This window comes from Ostrinia nubilalis, chromosome 1, assembly GCF_963855985.1.
Source record: "Ostrinia nubilalis chromosome 1, ilOstNubi1.1, whole genome shotgun sequence".
In the NCBI taxonomy this organism is placed as follows: Eukaryota; Metazoa; Arthropoda; class Insecta; order Lepidoptera; family Crambidae; genus Ostrinia; species Ostrinia nubilalis.
The window spans coordinates 5,893,450-5,919,963 of record NC_087088.1 but is presented as its reverse complement, the minus strand read 5'-3'; the positions used below and the strand labels follow the sequence as shown (position 1 = coordinate 5,919,963).

Genomic DNA, 26,514 nt, shown 5'->3' with positions numbered 1-26,514 from the left:
TGTTCATTTAATTCAGTTTAATTAATCGCCTGGTGACCAGGTAATATATTTTCTATAGTGCAATGTAATGCTTTATTACTTATTTGGACAGGTTCTTCTCCATTTATGTAGGTATTTTGTGTTTCCTCTTCCACGCCACTCGATACCGCTGTAGGTAATTACTTGGTCTTAAAGGTTAACTAATTAAACCCAACTACTGAAAGTTAGGTAGGTAGTAGAATGAGCATCGTGTGTGTTTATTTTTCCACAGCGTTGTGTATGTAATGTTACGGTGTTAAATATTAGGGCGAGTCAAATAAAATATAGATAATTTCATATACTTCAATTTAATTTCAGTTTATATAATTGAATCGAATAAACATTTAGCCAATATGTCAATTACCTAAGCGGTAAATAACTGTTGTGTGAGCATAGTGACACAGTTTTACCATACTCTATTAACTTTAATAAAATATGTACAATATTTGGAAATTTCATCACAGCTTCACAAAACAAGCATAACATGGAATAACAAAACAATTGTATGTTAAAACTAGTGATCTAGCCATCAAACAATAAATGCTTAAATACTGCAATTTAATAATAGGTAATTGGAAATACGTCGCAGGATGCGATACGGCATTTCACAAATACTTTCTGCCAGCAGATTTTCTACAATTTTAAAGAAAGATATCTTTTGGCAACAATTAAATTTATAACCAATGATTAAAATTAACTAAAAGATTATTTTTATTCGAGTTATCAGATGAACTTTTACTGAGCTGACACACACGAAGAAATTGCAAAGTGATTCGGATTCAAAGATCTTTAAAACAAATCGACTCTATATAGAATTTATATCGACCATAAATCAATAATGCGATTTACTCCTTGTGTGTAGTATCAATAGAAAAAAATATCTTTTTAACAAATCAACAGTACGACTATAATCGACTATAGTACGATGATATCACTATTTTCGTGTGTTCACACAATAACAACTTATCCAAAGATCATTCGTAAAGACAGTATCCTAACAAATAATATTGTGAGCGGTCTGTTATACATATCTTACATGATTACTATATAACACTAACCAATCTTTGGATTGAGGAAGTATTACTAAACATAAAGCGAAACAAGGAATGTGCGTAATCAATCTATCAATTATGAATCGAACTAAATCGGTCGAGTAACCATTATCTATTAGAAATTTTGATGTTCTAATTATGTGCAATAATATCAGTACTATCACTATAATATGACTTAATTACACAAAAAATTTACAATTTAATATAACATTGAATACGATTCTAATATTAACCTCAACTAATGAACTACGTCTAAGGATAATTTAAGTGGAACTTTATTTGAGTATCCATTCAAAATTACGTACCTAAGGAATAACAGTTATTTTACAACTACATTATTTATTAAATAAATAAAAATTGAGTCATAATCCTTATTATATACATACGGAGTACATATGAGATTCATTCTCAATTGTGACAAGTTTTTTACATGTACATAAACACGAATATTTAAAATGTAATCTTAAAAGAGCTGCTTTGGAGTCACCTACCTAAAGCAAAAACTTGACTGTACTTAAAGTACTAAAGAGTTCATTGAATAATACGAACTGTGATACGATACCGCTCTAATATCGGTGTTTAAGTATGAAATTGCCGTTTTGTATGGAGAATTTAACGAAAATTAATTTTTCCATACAAACATTTTTGCGATTATTTAGAGAACCACAAATCGGAATTTTATGAAATTTTGTAGATAGATTGAGACTTTAAGCTGCAGGATACAAATAGAAAAAAAAATGAAAATTCATACTTCTAAAAAGATATTGATGATTTGACTATGATTCTAGAAAAAAAGCCATTTAAAATAAAAAAAAAAAGAATAATGGACATTGCTAGGTATCGTATAAGGAACAATGTAATTATTGAAAAAAAAAACAGCAATTTCATACTTTACTCCTTTAACTGTGATGATTACGACACCGCCCTGATATTAATACTAACATGGCACTGTACACCATTAAACGATTCGGATTCAGTCTTTCGTTTTAATTATCTGACGTGGCTGAAATTTCACTACTTATTGCACACTTCACACCAGTTTGCGATCTGTGATATGCGGGTGCCCAGGGTGGGAATAGTGCGATGGAGAAGAAGGCTCATACAGGGACATCTTCAGTCGCTTGCACTTCGCCCTCCGATTCTTGAACCAGAATTGCACGTTTTTTGACTCGAGCCGGGGAAACTTTTGCCTGTACGGCATTCTGTTTAGCTCCTCAGTGTACTTGAGTATCAGGTTATGAGAAGGGTGTGTGTTCATCGAGAACCACTGTTCCAGGACTGGCACTTCGGAGACTGGGTCGATGAAGGTGCGGTTGCGCTTACGACGCTCGTCTGATGCTCCAGCCAGAGCCAGGTTCAGACCACTCGCGCCTTCTCCCGGAACCGCGCCAACACCAGGGAACCCACTCATGTATTGGCTCATGTACATGATTCCATGTCCAAACATTGGATGATTTGGCACCATAGGGAACGGTAAGCGGTCCAGATGAGGTGACGTAGGTCTGTAATGCCGCTCTTGCACAACTTCATCATCAGACACATCGTGATCATCCACGTTCCCGTTTTCTTCTTCTATATTGTTATTATTGTTATTGTGGGAGCTATCACTATTCTTTGCTGGAGATCGTTGCGGAGAGTTGTGAGTCTGCTCAGGCTTACTCAAATCCTTTGGCTCTTGCTTGATGTCGTGTACCTGCGACAATACAGAATACTTATTAATTAAAGAGACTAGATTAAATTACAACAACATCTGCACTGTGAATGACAGTGTAGGTTTTTTACGTTTTTTGTTGAAATCATTTACCTTGATTATATCAGGTGGTTTGGGTGACTCTTGTGGCATGTCATCAGCATCATTATTCTTCTTCGTTGTTATTAAAGAAAGGGGTGCATCAGGACTCTCCGGCCTATCATCAGGATTTAGGTCGCCAACATCTTCTTCAAGATCTGATCCTCCATTTGATAAATTATCCTCAGACATCACGGACATTGGGTACCTTCCAGGGCTGCCTGACATTTGCATGGGACTTTTCATTGAGTTCTGATCATGGGAGGCGTAGCTGTCGTTGCCTGTCATCAAAGAGCCATTAGTAGGGCTGTGGCTTCTACTGTTGAAACCGTTGACTCCAAGGTGGCAACCCAAGCCTCCAATATTTCGAAGTTCAGCACGTTTTTGAGCAGCGCGTGCATTTTTAAACCAGTAAACAACATTGTTAACATCGAGTGGCTTTCGGCCACGTCTCGATTCTAAATTATTCAATTCTCGGACATATTGCTGAATCTGTTGGCGGCTTGGGTGCTGGTTTTCGGAAAACCATCGTTGCAGCTTTGGCAATTCTAGTTCTGGATCGAAACTTGTTCGCATTCTTGTCTTCTGTGTAGGATATTGGCTTTGAACTGTTTGTAGTGCTGGGTGTAAGTGATCTGGGATAGAATTCAGTGTCGGCGAACGATTTTTGGGACCAGGTGAAGGGTATCGCCGAGGACTGAACGGGGGCGGCCGTGGGGACACCTGCGCACTCCACCAAGACTCGAACTTGCGACGCATCTCTTCCGAGGGCTCGTGAAAATTATGAGGTCCAGGTGTCCTATCTTGCCCTCTACAAATTTGAGCCAATGTCATCTGTAACAACGGAAAATATTACGAAATTAAACTCATGTCGTGCTGTTACTAATGTAAATAAAAAACAAGATACCGCAAACAGCATTTAGACGGTTTTAAGGAGGTCACTCTAACCAGCAACAGATACAGAGATAATTGTTTGAATCAACACGGAGCATTGTTTCACAGAACATCGCCATTAGATTATGAAAATATTAGGTCGGCTGTTAATGCATGTGTCATGCGCACCGCTCTGACGGAGGTGTTTGCTCGGCGGTTAGTGCGCTCCCGCGCCGCCGAAACTTCAATCATGGTCTGCTCTAAAACAATGAGCGGGAAGGGCGTTTAACCAATTAGCGTCCACCCACTGCGCATCCAACTAGCGCCAGCGCGGACAAAGTGCTCCCAGAATGTTCAGTGTTAACCCATTACAGACGCCGCTCCTGCGCCGATCTGTTTAACCAACAAATCAACGGCTCGATTCGAAAATTATTCCATTACACGTTTAAATTTCACAACTATTTGCTCTGATAACATCTTGTTTGGATTGTTAATAGCGCAACAAGTAGTCATTCTATAAGAACTCGTCGGATTATAGCTTCGCCTCCCAGTTTACCCAGCTTGACATTATGCAAGTAAGATCTGCCCGTATCACTAGATTACACAGAACAATGCCAGCGATTACGACGTCAAGCGAGTTGTCAAGGAGTGTGTTTCGACTGTTGCTAAATCAAAATGTTAAATTAAGTGTGAGTGTAACACATCGAGATTGTGGCTATAAATCATGTCGCGGGGAATTAACTCGAGCGCGAGTGATACGTTAATCTGCTTCTTTGTTTTATATTTTTAAATAGTGAGGCCATATTTGCTTTCAGATATTGTCTGTTTCAGTTCCAAGGAAGATTTACGAGGCGCCTGCGCGTGATAACTCGTGTCACGTGTAATCCGCCTAAGTACCTACGTAATTTGGTGTGTATTGCGAACATTTCTTGATGTACGCGCATTAGAAAAGACAACTTAGAACACAATAGGCTTAAATTAGTCTTATCTGATATCGCTTTGACGCTACGAGTTATTTACCAAACTGTGTCTTATTCCAAAAAAGTCTTTAGAGAATTTATGGGTTAAAATTAATCCTTCGTTGTCTTTCTAAAAACCCTTCTACAAAGTATTCTATAAGCGCGCGTCCAAAGTTTGTTCAAAGTTGGAATCGAAGTGGCGCAAATTGGCGTGCGATAAATTACCATAATATCGAGAAGCCGAGTTCATCTGCCGTTTAGCTACTAACTTCGCAGTTGAACTTGTTTGATTATCTTGCTCTGTATTCCTTTGCCTCATTTCGAACTTCGAAAAATAAATTTTGTATTGCTGACTTTATGATTTAACGTTTGAAATGTAAAGTGAGACACTAAAATAGTTCGTTCTTAACTGTGTCAATGGAGAGCCTAAATTGAAATCGCGACCCGACAGGCGGTTAAGCTTTGGAGGGCGCGCATCGAGCGCTAACCTCGCATTTAATAAGATTATAAAGCATTATTTTATGGTATTAATAAGATCAAAAGCGTTCGTACATCTAAAACTCCTTTTAGCCCTCTTTCAAGGCTCGAGTTGGTAAGACGAGGGTGTCCCCGCCCTCCAGAGATGGATATTTGAAAATATAATAAAGCTACGCGAGGATGAGTTGCGATTCAATTAAATTTATTATGTATGGAGATCCCGCGTGTGAGACAGGTGCTCAGCGCCGACAAATTACTGTATATATCTTCTGATATGGAGATTTAAACCTCTTTAAGTGGGTAAAGATTTTATGAAAATAGGAACGCCTAAAGCGAACCAGATAATTTCTAGCGCAGTTTACAGTTATGTAAAATGTAATTTACATTTCCGTTCGTGGAGCTTGCAGGTACTTTCTTGGGTGTTCTGTTTTGCGAGGAAAATTTATCGTGTTATATTTTTGTAACATTTTTCAGACAACTAACAACCTTTAATATATGTTGAAATAGTCTCTCAATGAATATCTGATTATTCCTGAATGTGATGAAATACTCTATTTTATGTGAAAACATCATCTCGGTTTGTCAGCCGCTTTCAATTCAAAAGATTATAAGCATAAAGCTCTCAAATTTCCATTAAAACCTCCTTTTGTAGAGTCGCGAACATCCGCAACATCAAAACAAATGCTTCCTTAATTCTTCCCGCGATGATCCTTATTAGCAGGGACTTAGGCGTAACCTCCCAAATTATAACGACGCGACGTCCCGAATTGTGAGAGTGTACTCAACGAGTTTGGTACACTCAGTTTGATATTTTTGACGCGTCAGAAATATGTAAACTTTTTTTTTATATTCTTGACACGTAAAAAAAACATGTAGGTACTTTTTTAAATGTAAATATGTTTTACTACTCAACTCGTATATTAATTTAATTAAAATATTTTTCTCTTTTCAACACTTTCTGTGTATGGATCATGCCATGTCACATCATATTAAAAATTGTATAGTGCCACACAAATTACTAATAGGTTTGTTAGTATCTTTGATATAAAAGATAAAGCACCTAATAGCTAGCTTAAGCTTAATAAGATACAATAAAAATCATAATTATTTGTCACAGTTATCGTTTTTTATGTGAGAGAACCTTAAGCTACGCAAAGGCGAATCCAAAGTAGGTACGAATACATGGTAAGGTATTTGAATAAACATATCCTTTAAGAGCTATACATTGTAGTAAGTATACCTCTTTGTAAAGCGGACTATACACGCTCATTCTTCGGATCCGCCGGTTGATGGCTGTCGTGTTGATGACGTCACCGTTATCTGCGCGAATCCGGGGAAAGGTTGCGAATGTGACGACATGTAGAGCTAATGCCGTGCGGTTGATTACGTTTTTGGTACCGACAGCATGTTCAGCTAAACAATTGGCTTTCTTATTTGGTTGTGATAGGTGCGATTTTGCAATAAAACTCTACTTACACTGGAAAATGTATTTTTGTTTGAAAATTCAGCTTGAGCCCTAATTTTGCTTTGTCCATTTAATTAGTTAATTACCGACACTTTATATTATTTAAGTCTCCATTACGTAGTATTAACTACTGAATTAAAAACTGAAACTTGAAAGACATTCTTTTACCCCCAGTAAAAACCCACCACGCTACCTCAGATGGTGTTATAGCACAGAACACATTTTTTTATTTACAAACATTCTAGGCAGACCTGCGAAACTCAATCAATTTCTTAGGATTAAAGTCCACTACTTATAATTAATACTAAGACCCGATCATTTACAATCGTCATATTCTTAGCCTAAGCTCATCCGTATGCTGTAAATCATTCTATAGAACAACAATCTAAAAAACAAAGCAAAATAAATCTTAATAACATACAGAATTTCATGAGCAAAAGCACTTAACGTCGTATAAATCTTTGGAATACCTATCAGAACCGAAACGGCTGTAACTACGCAATAAATTTCAATTGAGAGCGCGCATCCAGGGTGGGTTTAAATATGGGAAACAATGCGTTCGCTGATAATAAGGGGTAAAGGTTTAGTCTACAGGCTCATTGTGACGTGGGCAGGGGTTACGGGGTATTAGGCCGGCCGTCCAATGGGGTAGACGTGTGACAAGCTACGCTATAGGCTAGAAACGATGATTAAAAGTAACTAAATCAAAAATCAAACAGTAGGTTGTAATACTATAAAAAAAATCTGTTTTGTTTGGCTCCAGAGTAATTTATTAGCTTAGCTACTTAGTTAGCTTTTTATCATTTGGCCCCTTATCAATGTCATAAAATGATCTTTAGAACGTAGAGTTGCTGAATAAACAGACGGTAGAGAAGGCTTAAACAATTTCCTTTCAACTACACGTTACACCATAGATATGTAAGAGTAAAAGCTTCATATGGGAGGCTAACAGCTGCGGAGGCAGAGGGATACATAGTTTTCCTTAATTGCTGCATAAGTATTGTTCCGCATTGGTCAATATGACTCTACGATGTCGTAACTGACGTAAGATTGATCAAAGCTGAGCAATTAATTTACCCGTACAACAACGGATAGCTGCCCCACAGCTGAAATCGCATCGCCACCAATGGAACTAGGGCCTTATTCCACAGCCTTATTGTACACCGGGCAGGGGTTACAGAGCATTAAAGAACATTACAACGCGACGGAACATTGTGAGCTTCGGTTTAGCGCGCTCTTGCGGACGCGTTTTGTCAACCACGTGAATGAGTTCGGATGATTTTAATGCCTCGTTATTCGGTTTGACAGGTGTTTTCGGAATAGATTTAGAGCTGAATAGAGTAATTAGACAATACGCGATCCGATGGATACGCATTACATTATTAATTTGTTAATGCCGTTAACGAGTTGGTAATTCATGCGCATGGATGATTTAATTATGTTCAAATTAATCTGATTAGGTTTTTCAGTAATTCCTCGCTAATCCTTTGTCTAATTTTCGTGTTATCTATTAGCGATACATATTAGTTTTTACATATAAGCCATAAAAGCTTCTTTTTGTTGCGACTGATGTTGATGACGACATGTGTTAATTCTTACTAAAATCATTACGCTAAAATAAGACCAGACCAATTTAAATACAATCCTACCCACAAAAAGTGTGTGTAGAAGTTATTCTCAAAAGCATATGCAGCGTCAAAATGACCTAAGGCTTGACTAGTCTGCTAGTGCAACATAAATATGGATAGACGAATACATTACCTCATCTAACGGGCATCCAGTAGACATCAGGAGGGGTCTGCTCTGGACCAGCAGGAGTCTCAGGAGTTTGTCCTTGATGTCCTGGAGGGGGGTAGGTCTAGGTCTTAGCAGCTGAATGCGAAGGGTGGCAACAGTCGTCAGTTCACCAAGCACCTCCCCCACAGTGGCTAGAGGCCCATCGGAGATCCTTTCGAAAGGCAAAGGCTTCCAGTTGTTGATGACCACTGAACCTGGTGAAGAATAAAATATCTTTATTGATATAATAAAACACACAATATGAAAATACATATTAGACAAAATAAAATCGTAAATCTAGAAGATGTTTGATCATTTTGGCGAAATCCTTTAGGGAACTATCGATCAGACTATCCAATAAAAATATATTTGAATATTGTTCACAGGGCCACATAAAATAAAACAAAGCTACCTACTATGGGTACCAGATAACGGTTTTACCAAAATTTTATCTTTTTAGCATGTTACTAATATAAAACACCAAGACTAATGATACACAAACATACCAGGATCGAACCCGAGACCTAATGCTAGCTAGAAATCGCCATACTATGAAACAGTAAAATAGTCAGTATCATCTATGAATTATATTAATTTTGAGATAAATTACCTTTAGCAGCAGCGGCCAACTCTTGAGGGTAGCCGAGCCTCATCATGGCGGCAGGGACCAGGTCGTGGAAGGCAGTAGCTGATGGTATGATGACGTAGCTGTCAGTCTCCACCGCAGCTCTTCGACGCCAAGCTCCTTCTTCAACGGACGACACTGCCTCCACCACGCAGTGGACTGGAAGCGTCTTGCCTGTGCCAAAGAAAAAGTTCGAGTCAGAAAATTTAATTATACAGACCTATTTCTTAATTTTAATAAAGTAGAAATTAGTTCAATGCAAAATATCGGGCACTGTAACGAGAAATTCTGTGACCTGGTTCATAAAGAAGGAATGAATTTTCTTTATGTACTAACAAGAAAATGTTGACCCGTTTTTTTTTCTTTCTAGCAATTGATTTTAATTTTCTTTGAATTGAAAATAAATTCAAATTATTAAGTCATTGTCATGTAGCAGTGTGAGTTTTTTCAGCTTTAAATATGAAGAACAATTATTTACTCGTGTTGTCTACTCCGACTGACATTAGAGAATATGTAACACAGCACAGCCCAGCACAGGTTACACACATATTATTTATTATTAAGGTTTTCTTCCTTTAAACTTTTTAATACGAAGTCATTTTGGTGCAACATAATTCCTCTCAAGACAGCAATCGACGTTTCACAATACTTAGCGTCGGCCATCATAAGCTAAAGAACTCAAATAGGACGGAAAAACTTGGCGTCGCTGAAAAATCGCCACTTAAGGGGTAGACGTCGAAACGTAAGACGTTTTAATTATTTAGCAACTTTTCAGGCGACCGAACATTGCTTTTGACTCGGCGGCAAAAAACGGAGAGAAATGTTAAAGTAATAATTAATCCTCGCTGCATGTCTTGGGCGCAGAAAATCGCTTTGTCGGTACTTTCAGGCACTTTCTTTGTTGGAAATCTTTAGCGCTATATTAAATAGTTTTTGCTGCTTCAATGCACTTTTTTAACGTCTAAGTGCGTCTGCTTTATTGTACTTTGAGTTGCTTTGGCACAAGCCTTTGAGAGGGCAAAAAATTTACTCCGTCAGACGGAATATGGTGCCTTATTTTGATGTAATTTTTTTTACGAAAAATCAGAACATTGTTTATGAAGTAATGAGCAAATGATACAATAGATATTAGAAATATAACATTTTCAGAAATCTCATGCGTATTTATGCTTTAAAGTTAGCCTGAAATAGATATTAAATGGCAGAAGCTATAACCAATTAAACAATAGTTATTCGTGAAAACGTAAAGTGATTCCCAATTGAAAACAAAAGGGTATCTTTGGGCTCAACTGTTATTGAATTTACATAATACTATCCCGAAATACCGAAATACAGGCAACGAAACAGTCGGTTCGGAGAAATTATAAATTTCGCCATACAGTAATCTCTTAATAATACCCTCGCTGGGTGTATCGCGTCGCGTTGCATTAGCGGTGTGAGGCGCCACAAAGATGCGACCACAAAATACCAAAAAATATTTCAGTAAGTGATCACATCTTTAGCAGTTTCTGATCACAAGAATTAACCCTGAAAGGGTGAAAGCAAACTTAATCAATTTTAATCAAGAAACATGTTACATTTACAGTTATTCCAAGTTAAACTATTTTAAAGCTAACAAACAAGAGCAACACACAACTTAGTCGTAGTCAGACTTTTTGCGAAAAATCGCATCCCTACAGCGGCCGCCAGCTTTCATTAAAACACCTGAAATTCCAGCGGTAATCGTTTAAGTAACTTTCAATAGTTTGCGTGGGCAAGTTCTTTGGGTTAGCACCTAGCCAGTAACCACCTATGGTTTAACATGGAGCGCGGATTATGGGGCTCAGGCTCGCCCGTCCTTTGGTCAGTTAAATCCCTCGGTTATGAAACTGCGAAACTATAGTTTGTTTAGTACCCCTGAGGGTGAACTATCCAATTATCTGTTATATTAATATTGGTATGTTTAGACCAGGCATTTCGATTAATATAGTTTGGAGATCTTATAACGGTTAGACTAGCAATAGAAACTTTAATCTTCATTATTAAAAATCTATAGACATCCACTGTAGGACTTTTTTTTAATGCAGAACAAGGATAAAGGTTAGTTCATAAAAGTCTATAAAAATAGACTTTGTGCCATCAGCATCCAGTGGCTTCCGGGAATTTCAAAAAGGTAGACTGATAGGTCCACTTGATGGAGGCTTATACACTCTCTATATGAGAACTTTCTTCTGAACTGTTGTCAGTTTTACGAGCCCTATGTCCCGCCTATTCGATGCTTCTTCTTGTCAATTCAAAGTCCTTTTATTATATCGGTGAATTTAAGTGAGTTGTGGATATCTTCATGGGAGATCTTCAAGCTTCACATAAACAAAAAGTGCCGCCTACATTCAGTTTGGTTACAAAATTATAGGATAGTTAACTCAATAATTTATGTTAACTCGCCTGATAATTATAAATGGCGCCCTGTTGTTGATGAATAAATCAGTCCTCGTTCGAAGCCGGTTGAGTTTTACATTAATTTTATTATGAAATTAATATGAATTCCTTCATGGAAATCAAGTAGAATCAACGTTGATCTAATATATCTTTCGTCTTGTCTTTTAATAAAAAAAAATATCATTACTTATGTTTTGCTATGCGCTAAATTCAAGAATGGTTGAATCAATTCGGATGTATTGGAATAGTATATTTTCCTTGAAATATTTGTTAAAGTCCCAGGGTGGTCTAGAATTTGTACATATCAAGCCTGTGATTAGTCTAAACATTGGAATTGAATCAATTTAAGGCTCAAATCTATTCTTGAATCTAGATTTCAACATCGTTTTAAAGTTTTTTCACGATTCTGAAATCTGATGTACCTACTACTTACTAGTATACTCGTAGTTATTATGAAGAAAAGCATCTCATGGTGCTTTAAATTACATTTTACTAAAATAATTTCACAACCCCGCATACCTAACATGTCGTCAATTTATTAACCGACCACGATATAGAAATAGAATAAAAAATAACATCTACCTGTATTACAATGAATTTTTATGTAGGAGTCAGGCCATTGATGGTGTAAGAACACCTTTTTAGAATTTACCTAGAGGCAAGTGTTTAAACACTGGTCGCTTCGCCTTATCAGGTTTGCTTATTAATTTCTCCGTACAAACTTCTCGCCTTGAGCGCATACCGGGCGGCGCGTGCACACGTCTAGAGATCTCTGTTCTTATCGCAAATCCGGCATAAAATTAAATCGCGTTAGTCCTGCGCTTGCGCATGTGTGCGAATTTACGAAACGCGCGTCGTTTGTTCGTTAATCCTCGCTATTTTATTCCATTTTTATTTGGCGGATTAAAGTTTTGTGCGGATCAGCGTGATGCGTTTTGTGAAAAGTAAAGGTAGCATTCGGATCAAGACGACCGCGACGCGAGACCGCGACTCGAGACCGCGACCGGCGACCGCGACCCACTGCTTTATATGAATTAATAGGAAGTGCTGACGGATGCAAGCGACCGAGTCGCGCGACGTGTGGGCGTGGCCTGCCGGCTACTTGCGTCGCGCGACTCGGTCGCTCACAAGGCAGTGCCGTGGCGCGACAGATGCAAAATGGCCGTGTTTTCTTCGCACGAAGACGAAATTTTAATAGAATTAGTAAGTAAAAACGCACCTGTATTCGATACGAGACTTCAAGCTTATAAAGATAATACTGTGAGAGACAATATTTGGGAAAAAATTGGAAAAGCATTAAATAAAACAAGTAAGTTCAAATGATACATATTTTTATTAGAAAAGGTACTTATTTTTATTGTTTACAGATGGATGGAATACAACCGTTTAGTTTAGTAACTGCAAACATACTGAGTTTCGTATGGGTCGCACGACTCGTGTCGCGAAGATTCGTAAGTAGCTGTCGCCCTGCGACCTGCGACCGGTCGCCGGTCGCGGTCTCGAGTCGCGGTCTCGCGTCGCGGTCGTCTTGATCCGAATGCTATCTTAACTCGACTGAGATAAACGCTGAGTCATGATAATGTTTAATGTGATTTAAATAAATTGGAATTAGTTTTAGAATGGATCGAAAAATGATTGTATTCCGTGCGTTTCCAGAGTTGACATCATGTAAGGTACTTACTGATTTATTGACGAGAACATGCCTCATTATAATTTGAGGTAAAAAGTAACAAAGACGTGGCTACCTACGAGTATATTCAATATTTTTGATACTTTTAAAGCTCCTAGATTATAACTAGACTAGACTTTTACATATAAAACTACCAATCAGAACTACCTATCTATTCCGATCGCTACCACAATTTTGATCTTCAAACCTAAACTAATAAGTACCAAACTGTTTCCCCTCTCAGCTAATCTTCTGACGTAAATTGGAGTTAAGTTGCGTTCATGAGTGCACAACATAAAACAGCAATTAGACAGTACACGAGCGAAGACGGGCTAAGCCGATCTTAAGTTGTATGGAAAGAGTTTAGAAATGCAGTTGGGTTCTTAGAACATGTAGGTACGTATAAAATGCTGAAAATTTTCAATTTCACCAATTAGTATAAGACAATCTTAGTAATTTTGCATTAAAAAGTTGATAGTTGATTTAGACAGCTTTTACGCTGCAGATTTTTAACGTTGTAATAACTTATTTATTAAAGAAGCTATTACCTAATTATTATTAAAAAAAAATTACTCAAAATGTATTTTTAATAAGAGTTCGACTTATACCTAGTCTTATAATGTAAGCCCTATCTCATGGGGCACTATCAAAAAATAATCAAATAAAGAGTCTCAATTTTCATTTTTAAACCATGAAACATTATTCCTAATTAAAAACATAATACAACAAGTAATATCGATAATCGGGGGAAGAAAACCCCAGTATCTACAGAGGTACATTGTCGGCTGTCCCTATGCCAAGACTTCCCTTGCCGGCTTAATTCCTGTTAGTCTAAAGTTTTAATTCCCTGCACTGGCAGGCTCCTTGACGGCGTTTGTTCAACTCTTTCGAGTGGCTCGGATCGGCTAAGTCTCCGTCTTCTGCCCTCCGATTCGATTTGTTTTGTTTTTTTTTTAGGTAAAGATAAGATCCGCATTCGAAGTACTTATAAGCGCATAAGATTCGAAGTACCTAGGGCATGAGTGTGATTAGACAAGTTGAATGATTGTTGTTTTGAGGTTTACCTTATTAAATTAATTTATAATTCGATACGAATTTTAGGTACTTCATTAAATAACAATACGAGTACCTACATTAAATAAAAGTTGCACTAAAGTTTACCATCACTCTAAAGCTCATTATTTTTTTGTAATCAGATTTGATGAAAAACTTGTAACTTAAGTTGGTAACAATACCTACCTACGAGTATTTATCAAATTTTAGGGTCGTAAATCAACATAGAAATCATTGTGGGAGGCTTATGTTTAGCAGTGGACGTCCTATGGCTGAAACGATGATGATGATGATGAGGGTTGTAAATGATGTAGAGTCATATTGTAGGTACTCTATAACTTTTTTCCTAGCGTCTACTGCAAACTTATCCCTTTTAAACAAAAGACAAAACAAGAAATCATTTTAAAGCTAGGAGCCCAACAACCGATTCACGGCAGATAGTGACGTGCAAACTCGGACGCGGGCTTAAACAGATATGTTCAGAATCAAATTCACCGCCTTTCGGCGGGCTTACGTGCGCCCCCGCCCTAATGTCGTGTATAGAGAGACTAGATACGACAAGGAGATTATTCGAGCGAGCATATTAATAGCAGTTTAGTTTCTTGTTTTATTTAGAGGTAGCTGAAGCTCACTCGATCCGCAGAGCCGATGACGCCTACATTAGCGGTATCTATCAGGTGCGAACTTTAGAAATAGAATATCAAGCTCTTTGCAATTCACACCTCTGTTGTAGGTAGTATTTTGATTGTATCTATCCGGCCTACATAATAATGCCTTGCGAGTCTTAAAAGATAATCTTGTATGGTTCATATAGTGAAATAATACGGAATATTTACAGTAGGAAGCTATTGATCTTTTCTTTCAGTATCGGGTCGTTTCAATGCCTACATCAAGAGTAGGATTTTGTTTTTATGTAGGGTTCAATTTTCAGAATAAAAAATGGTGTATTGTGTTGAAGTCAATATTTTCTCTAATTATATTCCCTTGATTTTCTTTTATTTTAAGCTCGTTAAGCTTTTGGCACATCCAGTAGCGTGTTGCATTAGGCGGGCGGGTATTAACAATGAACTGTGAGAGACGTATGTACTTAGCGCGGAGTTTGCATGAGCATTCTAAAAGTCTCATCCAAAGCCGTGCAAGAATAGACAGAGCTTAATTGGGTTATGTATAAGCTCCAACTTGTTTAGGTGATTTAAAGTGCTGATGTGTTTAATCTACTTTTAAAAGGTATTTTAATGTTGAAGACATACGGTTTAAATTTTAGGCTCTATGTGAAAGTTTTGGAATTTGGTTTTTGAGTTTCTAATGTAAATAATGTATGTTTTAAATACAACTTTTTGCAACTATGTTCTTTTAAAAATCAACACATTTAACTCTATCAGTGAAATACATCAAAACGTACCTACTTAATTTGAGGTATTGATGATGATGAGTCACATCTTGACAACTTGACAATATCATATCCAGTTATTTACTAGTGTGTGCTTCGTGGAATCGTCGAAATAATTACTCGATATGGTAATAATCGTGAATGTATTAATTCGATTTGCGGAAAAATCGATAGTTGAGAACTTGACATGGGAAAAAAATCAAAAGAATAACTAAATCGGTCGAATAAAAAAAGAATGGAATGAAAGAATTTCTTGGTGGCCAGTGTGCGCGGTCGCAACATTGTGAAAACAGCATTACAGAAAGAATCGAACTACAGAAAAAAAACAACAAAATCGGTTGAATGAAAAAAATATGTACACAATGTCTTGGTGGCCAGTGTCACGTGGCCAAGGAGTTCCAACACACTTCGAAACAGAAAAAAATCGAACTGATCATCAGTTTAGAATACATGAAGCCGTATTGTTACCTACTTTATTTTATACCCATACCTACTTAACTGTCATTGTATAAATCACAGGGCTATTGGATTCGCGTGTGCGCGCTATTCGTGAGCGATGATCTATTTAGATCGGATAAGTCATGGCGTGACCGCGGACGGATGCTGAAACCCGATAAATACATGTCGCGACGGCATGCCCACTACATAATAATTATATTATTATGTCTATTATCAGGAACAATCAAGAGTTTTATTGAAAACGCCGCGAACGAGAATGGTTTGGACTCTACCACGCCACGCTATTCTAAGTTTAAAATTTAATATTATCTTTTTCACTTAAAATGAGTTTCTCGTAGAAAAGATATCGACAATTAGACCTCAAATACGCGCTAACGACACTGATTTTTTCCAATATAAAAAAATATTATTATAATGGCTGTGAATTTATAAAAAAAAATGATATAAAAAATAGGGGGTATCAGTCGCTCGCTGTACCATAAAACATAGAATTGTAGTCTAAAAAACGGTGTAGGAAGGTGTCCAGTTTTGTCGACTGAAGAAGATTTAAAGATTCATCATTCCAATGATGATTTTGCATGTCGGTCGAGCGAGTTGATTGCACCGTATCATTAGATGGCACTTACATACGTAAGTGTTAGCTGCGGTATCATTAAAATTTTTGCCGGTTTTAAAAAACCACGGTTTGGTGATAAATTCATTTATTCATTAGGAAATTTTTGATGTGATATTGCCGACTTGATGATTAATCAAGTCTTGGCGAATCGAAATTAGTTAAGACCGCGCTCACTTATTTTTAATAAGTTTTTCTTGAGAATCAATATTAATAATATGCTAACTCACGTGTTCGGTTCGAATAAGTGTAATCTACTCACTAATTCTTATAAGTCTGCGTGTAACGTGAGACGCTTAAACCTACTACTTGTAGATACTTCGTTCCTAAGAATTAAAACTGAAACTCAGCATTATTATAATATCTATATTTGGCAGGTCATACCTATTGACGACAGAAATTCAAATAACTTAAAACTACATTTTAACATTGGAAAGGCATTTTTTTGTCTCCTAAAAAGATTATGTATTTTGTGTATAACGTGTTCCAAACGACTGAAGGCAAATGTTTTATTATTATTGCGAGATTAAGGCTGGATTGCACACATCTTACTTTAACTTTAACAAACGTCAAAAGTCTGTCAAACTCCATACAAAAACCACCGGTTAACGTTATAGTTACGGCCAAAGATGGTACAACTCAGCCTTATACTATGAGATTTTTACTGAGATCTCTTTACTTTACTTATTTAAATTACCTTTCTAATACTAAATATAAAGTCGTTTATCTAAACAGTTCGCTAGTCCGGTGGCCGGTAAACTGGACTGCCCTATGCCGTCTGGCAAAACTTTGTTGCCCCGGGCCGTGTAAAAGGATTACCGCTAAAGGTAAGGTGTTAAACGGAGTCTGAACGGAGTTCTATCTAGATTCTAGCTTTAGATTCAAATGAAATTTATACACATATTTGAATTTTAAAATATATAAAGTGCTAGTGATACTTTATACTTCCAAAGCATTGTTCGTTTATCAGCAAACGATTAAAAAAGTTTATTTGTTTAACAAGATAGTTCGACTTGTGTATAATTCATTTTGAAGGAAACAAAAACTGTTTATCTAATTACTGGCTAAGCAACCAATAAATATCGAGGTTAGTTTTTCACGATTTTCCTTTTAAATATCGCATGTCCATGATTACCTACATGCTTAGTTAATAAGGAGTTGCTCATTTTATAAACGCTGACAATTACATATAGATAAAGTTAATTGCTGGCTATCAATCTTAAATTAGCACTTGTTAAATAACTAATAGTAGCGTCTCTATTGTTTTTTGTTCCTTTCCTGTTTTGTGTGTGCAATAAAGTATCAATCTATATTTCTAGCTAATTGAACCTTTGGTACGTTAAGTTCTGGATTCTCCAGTACATTCTAAGGCTGAGTTGCACCACCTAACTTTGACCGTAACTGTAATAATAACCGGCGTTTTTTGTATAGGGTTTTAAAGATTTTTGACGTTTGTCAAAATTAAAGTAAGATGGCGCAACCCAGCCTTTAGTTCTGTTGTTAACCAAGCGTATCGACTGACCGTCTAGGAAGGTAACGTGACACCTAGACTGCGTACTGGCTTACTCCTAAGCCCTGGCTTTTATTATGTCCTAGTTTAGTGCACGGATTTAACGGTCGCTAAGTTAGTACACCTGTATAGTATTTATTTCTGATATATTCCAGTCCGCGGATGTTTTCTTTTGGCCAAAGAAAATGTATCACACCGCGTGTGGGAACACCGTCTAAAGCCAACGAAAGTTCATCACCCCACGTAGAATTTTATCGAGACTGTTATGTGCCTATTCTGATAAAATATTTTTTACTTGAAATTATTCGATACGATGGAAAGTGTGAAATGAGATTTTTCTTAATTGAAATAGAGAAACACGGGTCTCAACGCGACATGAGTTACATTAATAGGTACTAATTTTTATTGAGATTTATCTTCTCGTAAGTACAAAAATTCTGAACGCTTCTATTTCAAAATGAATAAAAAATGTAGCTGGAACATTGAAAACACAAAATGTAACAGTAACTAAATTTAATTAAGTGAAAATAGATGTTAATCTCCACTATTCCGTAACCCGTCGCTAATATCAATTGAACAATGCGGTTCAGATAACGCCAGCAATTATTGTCAAGGCGTACTGTCAGGGGCGTTCGTGGTTTAATGAAGACGTCTCTCCCCCAACGTTGGCCGACTGTTTGGCGAGCTTGGCCAATCGTTGGATCAAATATTCGTATTCCGTGGGGAGCCCTTGACCGATATTCGTGAATGTAGTTTTGATTTGCTTTTTTGATAAATAGATGTTTTTGTAGAAATGAAACATGTAAGGATATTTGGGATGATCAGGTCTTAAAGATATAGTGCAGTAAACACGCAATGAACACCTAAAACTTAATTACTTTACATAGCTTTAAGAAACCACCGATTATAGCGGTTTACAAACTTTAACAACTGTGTTGCCATCTCAGTTGTACCCACACAAGTAAATAAGAAACCTCAATTTATTTCATCAAGTTCCAGGTGAAAATACTTTATTTCAACGTTTTTATTACATCTAATGTACCTACATACCAAAACTGTCACATACGTAAAGAAAAACTCATATTCAAGTAGAACGAAAGCCTGAAACCCGCCCCATTCAAAACAACTTAGTTACATTCGAAACGTACACGAGACGAACCGATTTGTATCTTAATAAACGCGCTTGTAATTAATTCATACGACACTCAAAGGGATGTCTGTAGGAAACATCATTATCTTAGCCCTCGTTGCGGCAACTCGGTATGAATGTGCCGCGCCTTTTGTGCCCCCGTCAATCGTTAACACATTTACCTACTTACAGAGTGAAAACTTGCAAAACGAACCATTGTGGCGGATCGACAATGTGCTACGCTTATCGACGCGTCAAAGAAGTCAAAAGCGAGGTTTAGACGCCCCTATCTCTCGTTTGTCAGTTTTCGCCAGAGGCGGTGATTGTGTTAAATAAATGGCCTTTTTGAGGCGCCCCCGTTTGTCGTTTTAATTGACATCGAATATTATTCGGAGTTCTCGCACGTGCTACGGTTTGACTGCTATCTAATTGGGGGTTACACCGCAACTGTCAACGTCAAGTGGGATAGTATCAAATGCATTGTTTAAGAAGTGAAGTTAAGATTTGTGTGTAAACCGCGATATCTTTTAAGCTTTTCATCGGGATCGTGAGAACAGCTAGATATCATATTATAAAAGTGCCACTTAAAAAAATAAGGATGCAATATCAAGTTGTAAGATTTAACCCACACGTTCTAAAATATCTTTAGTAATAGTTCTTTAGTATGTATTTACAATTAATCAGTAAACAATAATACTTTTGCATCACCCTCAGCATTTCAATATCTGTTAGTCTTGCTGCTACAGTGATTTTACTATGCGAGTTCGTTCGTAGCATTTTGCTACGACGCAGCTACGACTCTACTATAATTTATTATTAACATTAATAACTTACGAATTAAAATGATCACAGTGAAAAACAAGTGATTTAACACACTTATGTAATTCAAAAGGATTGTATTTCTATTATGTTACGAATTCGCGCTGACAAAACAAATACGAGTATAATGTCAGGCTAAACTCAATTCCGACCCCATTTCGGTAATGTTAATTAATCTCGTTTATGTAATAAAATCTGCGTTAGTCGACGGAGAGGTGTGATCCGGCCCTGAAATGCTCGCCTCCACCGATAATCCTGTTAGGTTAAGAAGGTTTCTACATATTACGTGCTTTGCTACGCCTTAAGGATTAAGGCGACGTGTACGCATAACTCGATACGTATTGTTAGGGAAGACCGAGCCTGCTTATGCTTATACGGTTGCCAAGATTTGTGCTAATCACCTTAAGATATATTTCTAGCAATGTCCGTCAGAATGTATATTTAAATACATTGAAATATTTACATGTTTACAAGCCAGTTTGTGATTTCTGAAGGTAATGTTACGTATCATAATGTTGGTATTACACAAATAGAAACGTACCTGCATCAGGTTTGTTCAATACAAATGAAATGTCACTACGCTTTTCATTACAGCAGGTTCTTTGTTATTAAAATATCTGTATGCCGATTCCCTAATCCTGGCTTTGAAACGGTCGGCGAATATTAGATACCATCACAAATCTATTCACTTAAATAATTTATAGATTCATTATTCGGTAGCCTAGCGGGCGGACTTAAGCGATTTAGCGGCAAAGATGCAGTAGAGGTTTAGCGCAAAGCCCGTCCATGACAAGGTGGTCATCACAAGCCCCAGATCTTCTGGACAATGAAGACAAAGGAGCGTTAAATTATTCACGCAGAGCAAAAGCAACCTTAACACGTTCGCCGTAGTTGCTATTTGTTAATATTTAAGTTGGCGTAATTTTGTATTAAGACGAGTAGTTTGCATGGGAGAGCAGTCGTGGCGTCTGGACTAAGGGGGAGGGTGGGGCTATAAATAATTAATCTGCAGCGATGTGCGTCCGCTGGTCGGCGGTTAACTAAATCCTGCTCAGATTACGGCCGGACCGTTCGAAGTTGACGGACGTCTTAGTTCGGGACAGGGGATGTTGGGCTTGCCTGTACATTTTGGGCTGTGACGTCTTGGGATTGTGAAGCTCATATACATATTATTTGAATAAGTCTATCTAATATCTATTTATCGTCTTTTGACTTATTAAATATCTTTTAAACGTTCCTGTTCATTACCAAAGCAGGAAATATAATTTCTTGTAGCTAGAAAGTTAGTTCAAAATATATTTTTCATTTTACAAAAACAAAATAGCTTTTCATAAAATATTTCAAATACGATACAATAAAAATACAATTCTTAAACAAATTTTCCAATGTACTAAATTTATTTATTTCAATGACTGCTTAAAATTGTATAGTAGTCTCAACAAACACTTATAACTTCCGTACGTTTTTGTGTTAAATATAAAGTTACAAATACAACGAATATATTCTGCATTCTCACAACTATATCCACACTATCCGTTTTTTCCCGTCATCCTGTACTAGGAAGCCCCACGAGCGAGCAACAAGCGTCTTGCGGCGCCGATGGATCCGGTGGATTAGGCCAGCTTTGCCGTAAGAAACACAGCCGCGCTACGAATAGTACGCGTTAGAAACAGTAGTGCTACGAATAGTACGCGGTAGAAACAGTAGTGCTACGAAAAGTACGAGTTAGAAACTGTCATACTACGAATAGTTTATAGCGAGAGGAACATGGAAAGAAAAAATCTAGCAAGTTTTTTTTATTACCAAAGTTTATTGGGACAAAAATATACATTATACAAATCCTTATTAGCTTCGGTTGATGCGCAAATGAAATAAGAAATGCCCCTCCAAAAGATACATACTATAATATTCTGTGGTGGTACTAGGAACAGAGTGCCGCCTAACTCAAACAAAATAAATTAATCAAAAATGATTATAACTCAAAACAAATGAACATCGCATTTAACCATTCAACAGTCCCAGAACTTATCTCCTCTGATTTTCACAGACTTTGTGTATCATTTAATTAGGTCTCACATACTAAAACAGTCGAAACCTCCCTAAAAAGTTGGCAGTGAGCGCTGAGCTTTAATCGGGCCTAGTTTAAAACTCAATTGAGTGGGAAGCCTGCTCTCTCTGTATTGGATTAGAAACAATTTCGTGTGTAACTTTCCTCTCACATTACAATGAGAAGTGGCCCTTAATAGGTACAGACGGTAGATCAAGCTACATACTGGCATATTTATCCTAGTTGTTATAGGTGTGATTTTGCATAAATTTATGTCTAGTATACTAGGGTTTTTATTGACAGTCAAGCTAAAGATCATGAGTACATCGGACTTGCAGGGCCACGTGGGAACGAGAGGTGAGAATAGTCCCGTAGTGGCAAAATTTTTGTTTAGGTAGGATAAAAAGCACGAAATATTAAATAATGTATGTAGCGCCTAAAATATTGTTCAGCAGGTCTAAAAATACTGAAAGTGTAATTTCAAACCATGTTTACTACTGGAAAACTAACTAGTTATTTATTTGTTTCTATTTTTAAGATGTAGATTGTAGGTAGTCAACATTGGAAGGAAAGCCTAATTAATTTGCAAAAAAAAAATATAACCTATATTCAAATAAGTCTGAATTGAAAGAAATACTCAACATGAAGCCTTAAAATTGAACCTGTTATGAATATGAAATCAAGAAGAAAGAAATGAAATGTTCAAATATGATTACATATCCCACACATTTAGAAACTTTACTGACTCACTCTTTCACAACACACAGAAATAACAAGAACATTAATAATTTATTATTGCCTTGTTTTTGTTACAAAAGTGTATATCCATTTTAAAATCACATTAGTACAAATCCTACATAAGCCTGGCTCTAATTAAGCTCGCATACGAGCGTTTTTATTAAACTCCCGTTAAGCCACGATTAGTAAACAACGCATTAATAAATCGCGGATTACTATTACTGTTGCAACGGATTGATTTGTACATTTTATACGGTCGGCCGAAAGTAATTAATTCTGCTAAAATGAGCTCTGAAAATTATTGGATTTAACAAAATTTGTCTTTTAGAGAATTCCAGAGAACACTAAAATTGTGACAAACGATATTGTTTCGTCAAGTGATATAAATTTTTCAGGTTCATGAAAAAAATAAGTGAACATTCATTGTTCAGCTAAAGTAATAATCAAAGTTCTTCAAGTCGTAAAAAAATATTTTATTCAGCTACCATACCTTTACAAAATTAATCCTGATGGTAGACTTGTTAATAAAACCGGCTTCTAATCTAAAACGGAGTTAATCCCTAAAATCGGTAATACTCCACAGTCAATCGGACTGTCGAATCCAAATGATACTGCACTGAATGAGCGCATTTGAAAAGTTAAAAGCGTTAGGCTGTGTTCACACTAACGCAGAGCGCTCCAGCGTGTGCACGGGAGAGGATCAAACGTATGACAAAATACTTACTAAATTATTTGTCACGCAGAAAAATTGTCAGGAAAGTCATTTTTCATGTGTTGTTTTTCAAGGTTTGCTCAGGGGGAACTGTAACGCTACTGTGTTTTTTTTTTAAATATTCGTCATAGTATTTGCTTGCGAAAATCTTACTGAAAACTGTCTCTACGACGCAGTATGGATTAAAGTACGCGCGACGACTAGATACTTTTTCTACTTTTAATAAGTACTCCTCGTACCTCTTTACAAGACCTCATATTGCACACGAAACCAGTTCCACACGTAGTTGCAAGCTCCACATGACCGCGGAATAAGGCTGGTTTCACAATCACGCTTACCATCAGTGCGGACAGTATACGCAACTCAAAACTATTAGTGACAACGCGGCAACGTATGTAGTAGTAAAACAAAACACCAAAAGCTTCGCTTGCTAGAGTAAGCATAAGAGCCACTATGCAACCAGCCTTAGCCAACGCGCGCGACTAATTAAGCACCGAGCGGACTTAGCGGCATTATCGGCTGCTGTTCTAATGTTTAGTTGTGGGGTCATTATGGCGCTCGCGCATTTTATTGGAGATCAGTTCGCGCGCAATTTGCGTGTTAGAAATTAGCGAACATTAGTAAGCTGCGGTGTTGGTGTTACGTCAAATATAGGTACTAATGGTCTGTTAGCTAAATGCAGCGACGATTTTATTTCGTGCAACTTAGGAACAGAAGCTGCTGCCTATCGTAAATCTTTCCAGTAATTTCATCAATCTCAAATTAGAACCAAAAATACTAAAATCTTATATTATTCATGCTTGGATCCCTAAACAAACTTTGCTACTTATAACTCCTCTTACTTATCAATATTTAATAGTTGCAAAAATACTTATGACTCAGCTCTCTTGAGCTTGACATTTAATTAAAAATAAATAAAACACATCAAAGGCCCCATACAATGTTACGCAAACGAGTACGAGATAGCACACATTCATCGAATGTGCAAACTCGAATTGTGCAAACATTAAATAGTCTTTGAAATGATTCATACAGAGCGCAGCCGATTTACTAATTAATTTTACCGCGCGAAGAGCTCTAAATGCACTAGAAACTATAATCCTCATTAAAATGGGAAATAGGCGACTATTCACTTTGCCATCAAATATAATTTTGGCTTCTAAACGCGAGCGTAATTACGTATTTTGCCAAATCCGATGCGCGGTGCGAGTGTGAGCTGGGTATACTCGTGTATACTCTTTCAAATGTTCCCATTAGAACGTTTCAATACCTGAATTAAATATGTGATTGCACTCAAAGACTCGGCCGTACAACGTTGGCCTCTAATCATACTCATATTAATTTCATTAATTTAAATTACTTGTGGTAGGCAAATGCTTTGAATTAGAATTCAATTCTAATTTTGACTATGTTTGGTGGAGCATTTAGATGGATATTTGATTTACCTACCTCGTGAAAACTTTACGGAGAGTCGAGTTCCGTCATATCAAAGAGTCTCACTCACACGAAATCAAGAAACAAAACTTTTTTTAAACAAACACAGACAACGTGCTTTGTCTCTGGCCGATTTAATTAATTTGTACAAAGCTCAAAGCATTAATAATAACATGTTATAATCATAACAAAAAATACAATAAAGCACCCAGACATCACAATGCATTCCCTGTATGACAATCCGACGAAATAAAATAATACGACGCCATCATTTTCATTTGCTACCGAGAGCTCAATTTTTCGCATTACGCACCACCCAATGAAAACACAAATTAATCTCCTCATTTTTTGCATACAATTTTATATCATTGAGCCCAAATATCCGAATGCGATGCGTTTCGCGACGCGTAATCCCGTGTCACAATGATAGTATGGATTACTTCGTTTCGATACTTTCGATTCAATTATTTTATCATAATAAAAATGTATTATTGTCACGACACTGGATGGTATTACGGAGATAATCCTCAAAGGCTCGAACGCTTTGTTTACGCGCAAAGTTCGGCAAAGGTGAGGTATATATAGAATCAATATAGAAAGGATAGTCAAGAGTGCGGACGAGGCCTGTGTCGACGCGATATCCAACACGGGTTGGGATTAAGCGACGTCAAATCCGGGATTAAACGAGCCCGGGATAAAACGGAGGCTGGAGCTCGGGTCAGCGGGATTTCGCCGGGCAATAAAAGTGTCTGCAACCGATTTAGGCTGAGCCCACAGGCAATTCGGCTCGGCTACCAATTGCTAGGTAATTTCGGCTGCGAACGCGATCTGTCCGCACAAAGCCGCCCTAATGCCCGCCAATGGGATTAGCCTAGTGTCGCGTCGCCCTTACAATTTATTGGATGGAATCAGACGTCTAAATTAAGAGGTGATGTGGATTTTCTTACAGCTTTTGGATCAAATGGTAAGTGTAAGTTAATGTTTTCTTATAATACGATAATATTTCTACAGGTTAATTTCATTTGAATCTAAATGAGGTTCTTACTTTAGCAATACTTTTATTATAAACAACATCCTTCGCTAAACTGAGCTAAAGTGCTACTAAATTAAAGTGCTTTAATATTTATGTTGTGAGTGTTCTATGGTTGGGTATAGATGAAAATAGATAAATATGTATAATGACGCTGCGCTTCAGGCAGGACTCGATCCCATGGCCTTTCGCTTCTCTTCCCACAGTAATGGGACCAAATATTGGTTTTTTAAATACTTAAATCTCAACTGCCCACGCTTTTCAGATTGTAGAGTCGGCAACAACAAGAAGATTATTTAAAAAATACCTATTCAAATCCTGGGTCGCACGCACAAAGGGCGGCATAAAACAACTGCCCTGCGAAAGCCGATATGCACTCGACTAATCAAAGTTTTTCTAAAGCGCACGGTCGTGCGCGGTCGTCAGCCATTATAGGCCCCTCGCTAATCCGGATTGGAG

At 37.2% G+C, this 26,514-nt stretch overlaps 1 protein-coding gene across 1 annotated transcript in view; it reads right to left on the bottom strand.

Moving 5' to 3' along the window:
- Positions 1 to 309: 309 nt before the first annotated feature.
- Positions 310 to 26,514, bottom strand: part of LOC135087816 (homeobox protein dve-1) — a 101,264-nt gene continuing 75,059 nt past the window's right edge. Inside the window, exons 3-6 of the mRNA XM_063982621.1 lie at positions 9,020 to 9,208; positions 8,395 to 8,624; positions 2,875 to 3,693; positions 310 to 2,763 (exon numbers count right to left, since the gene is read on the bottom strand). Of these exons, the coding sequence (XP_063838691.1) occupies positions 2,101 to 2,763; positions 2,875 to 3,693; positions 8,395 to 8,624; positions 9,020 to 9,208 (1,901 nt within the window). The 3' untranslated portion in view covers positions 310 to 2,100. The remainder of the gene's footprint in view (positions 2,764 to 2,874; positions 3,694 to 8,394; positions 8,625 to 9,019; positions 9,209 to 26,514) is intronic.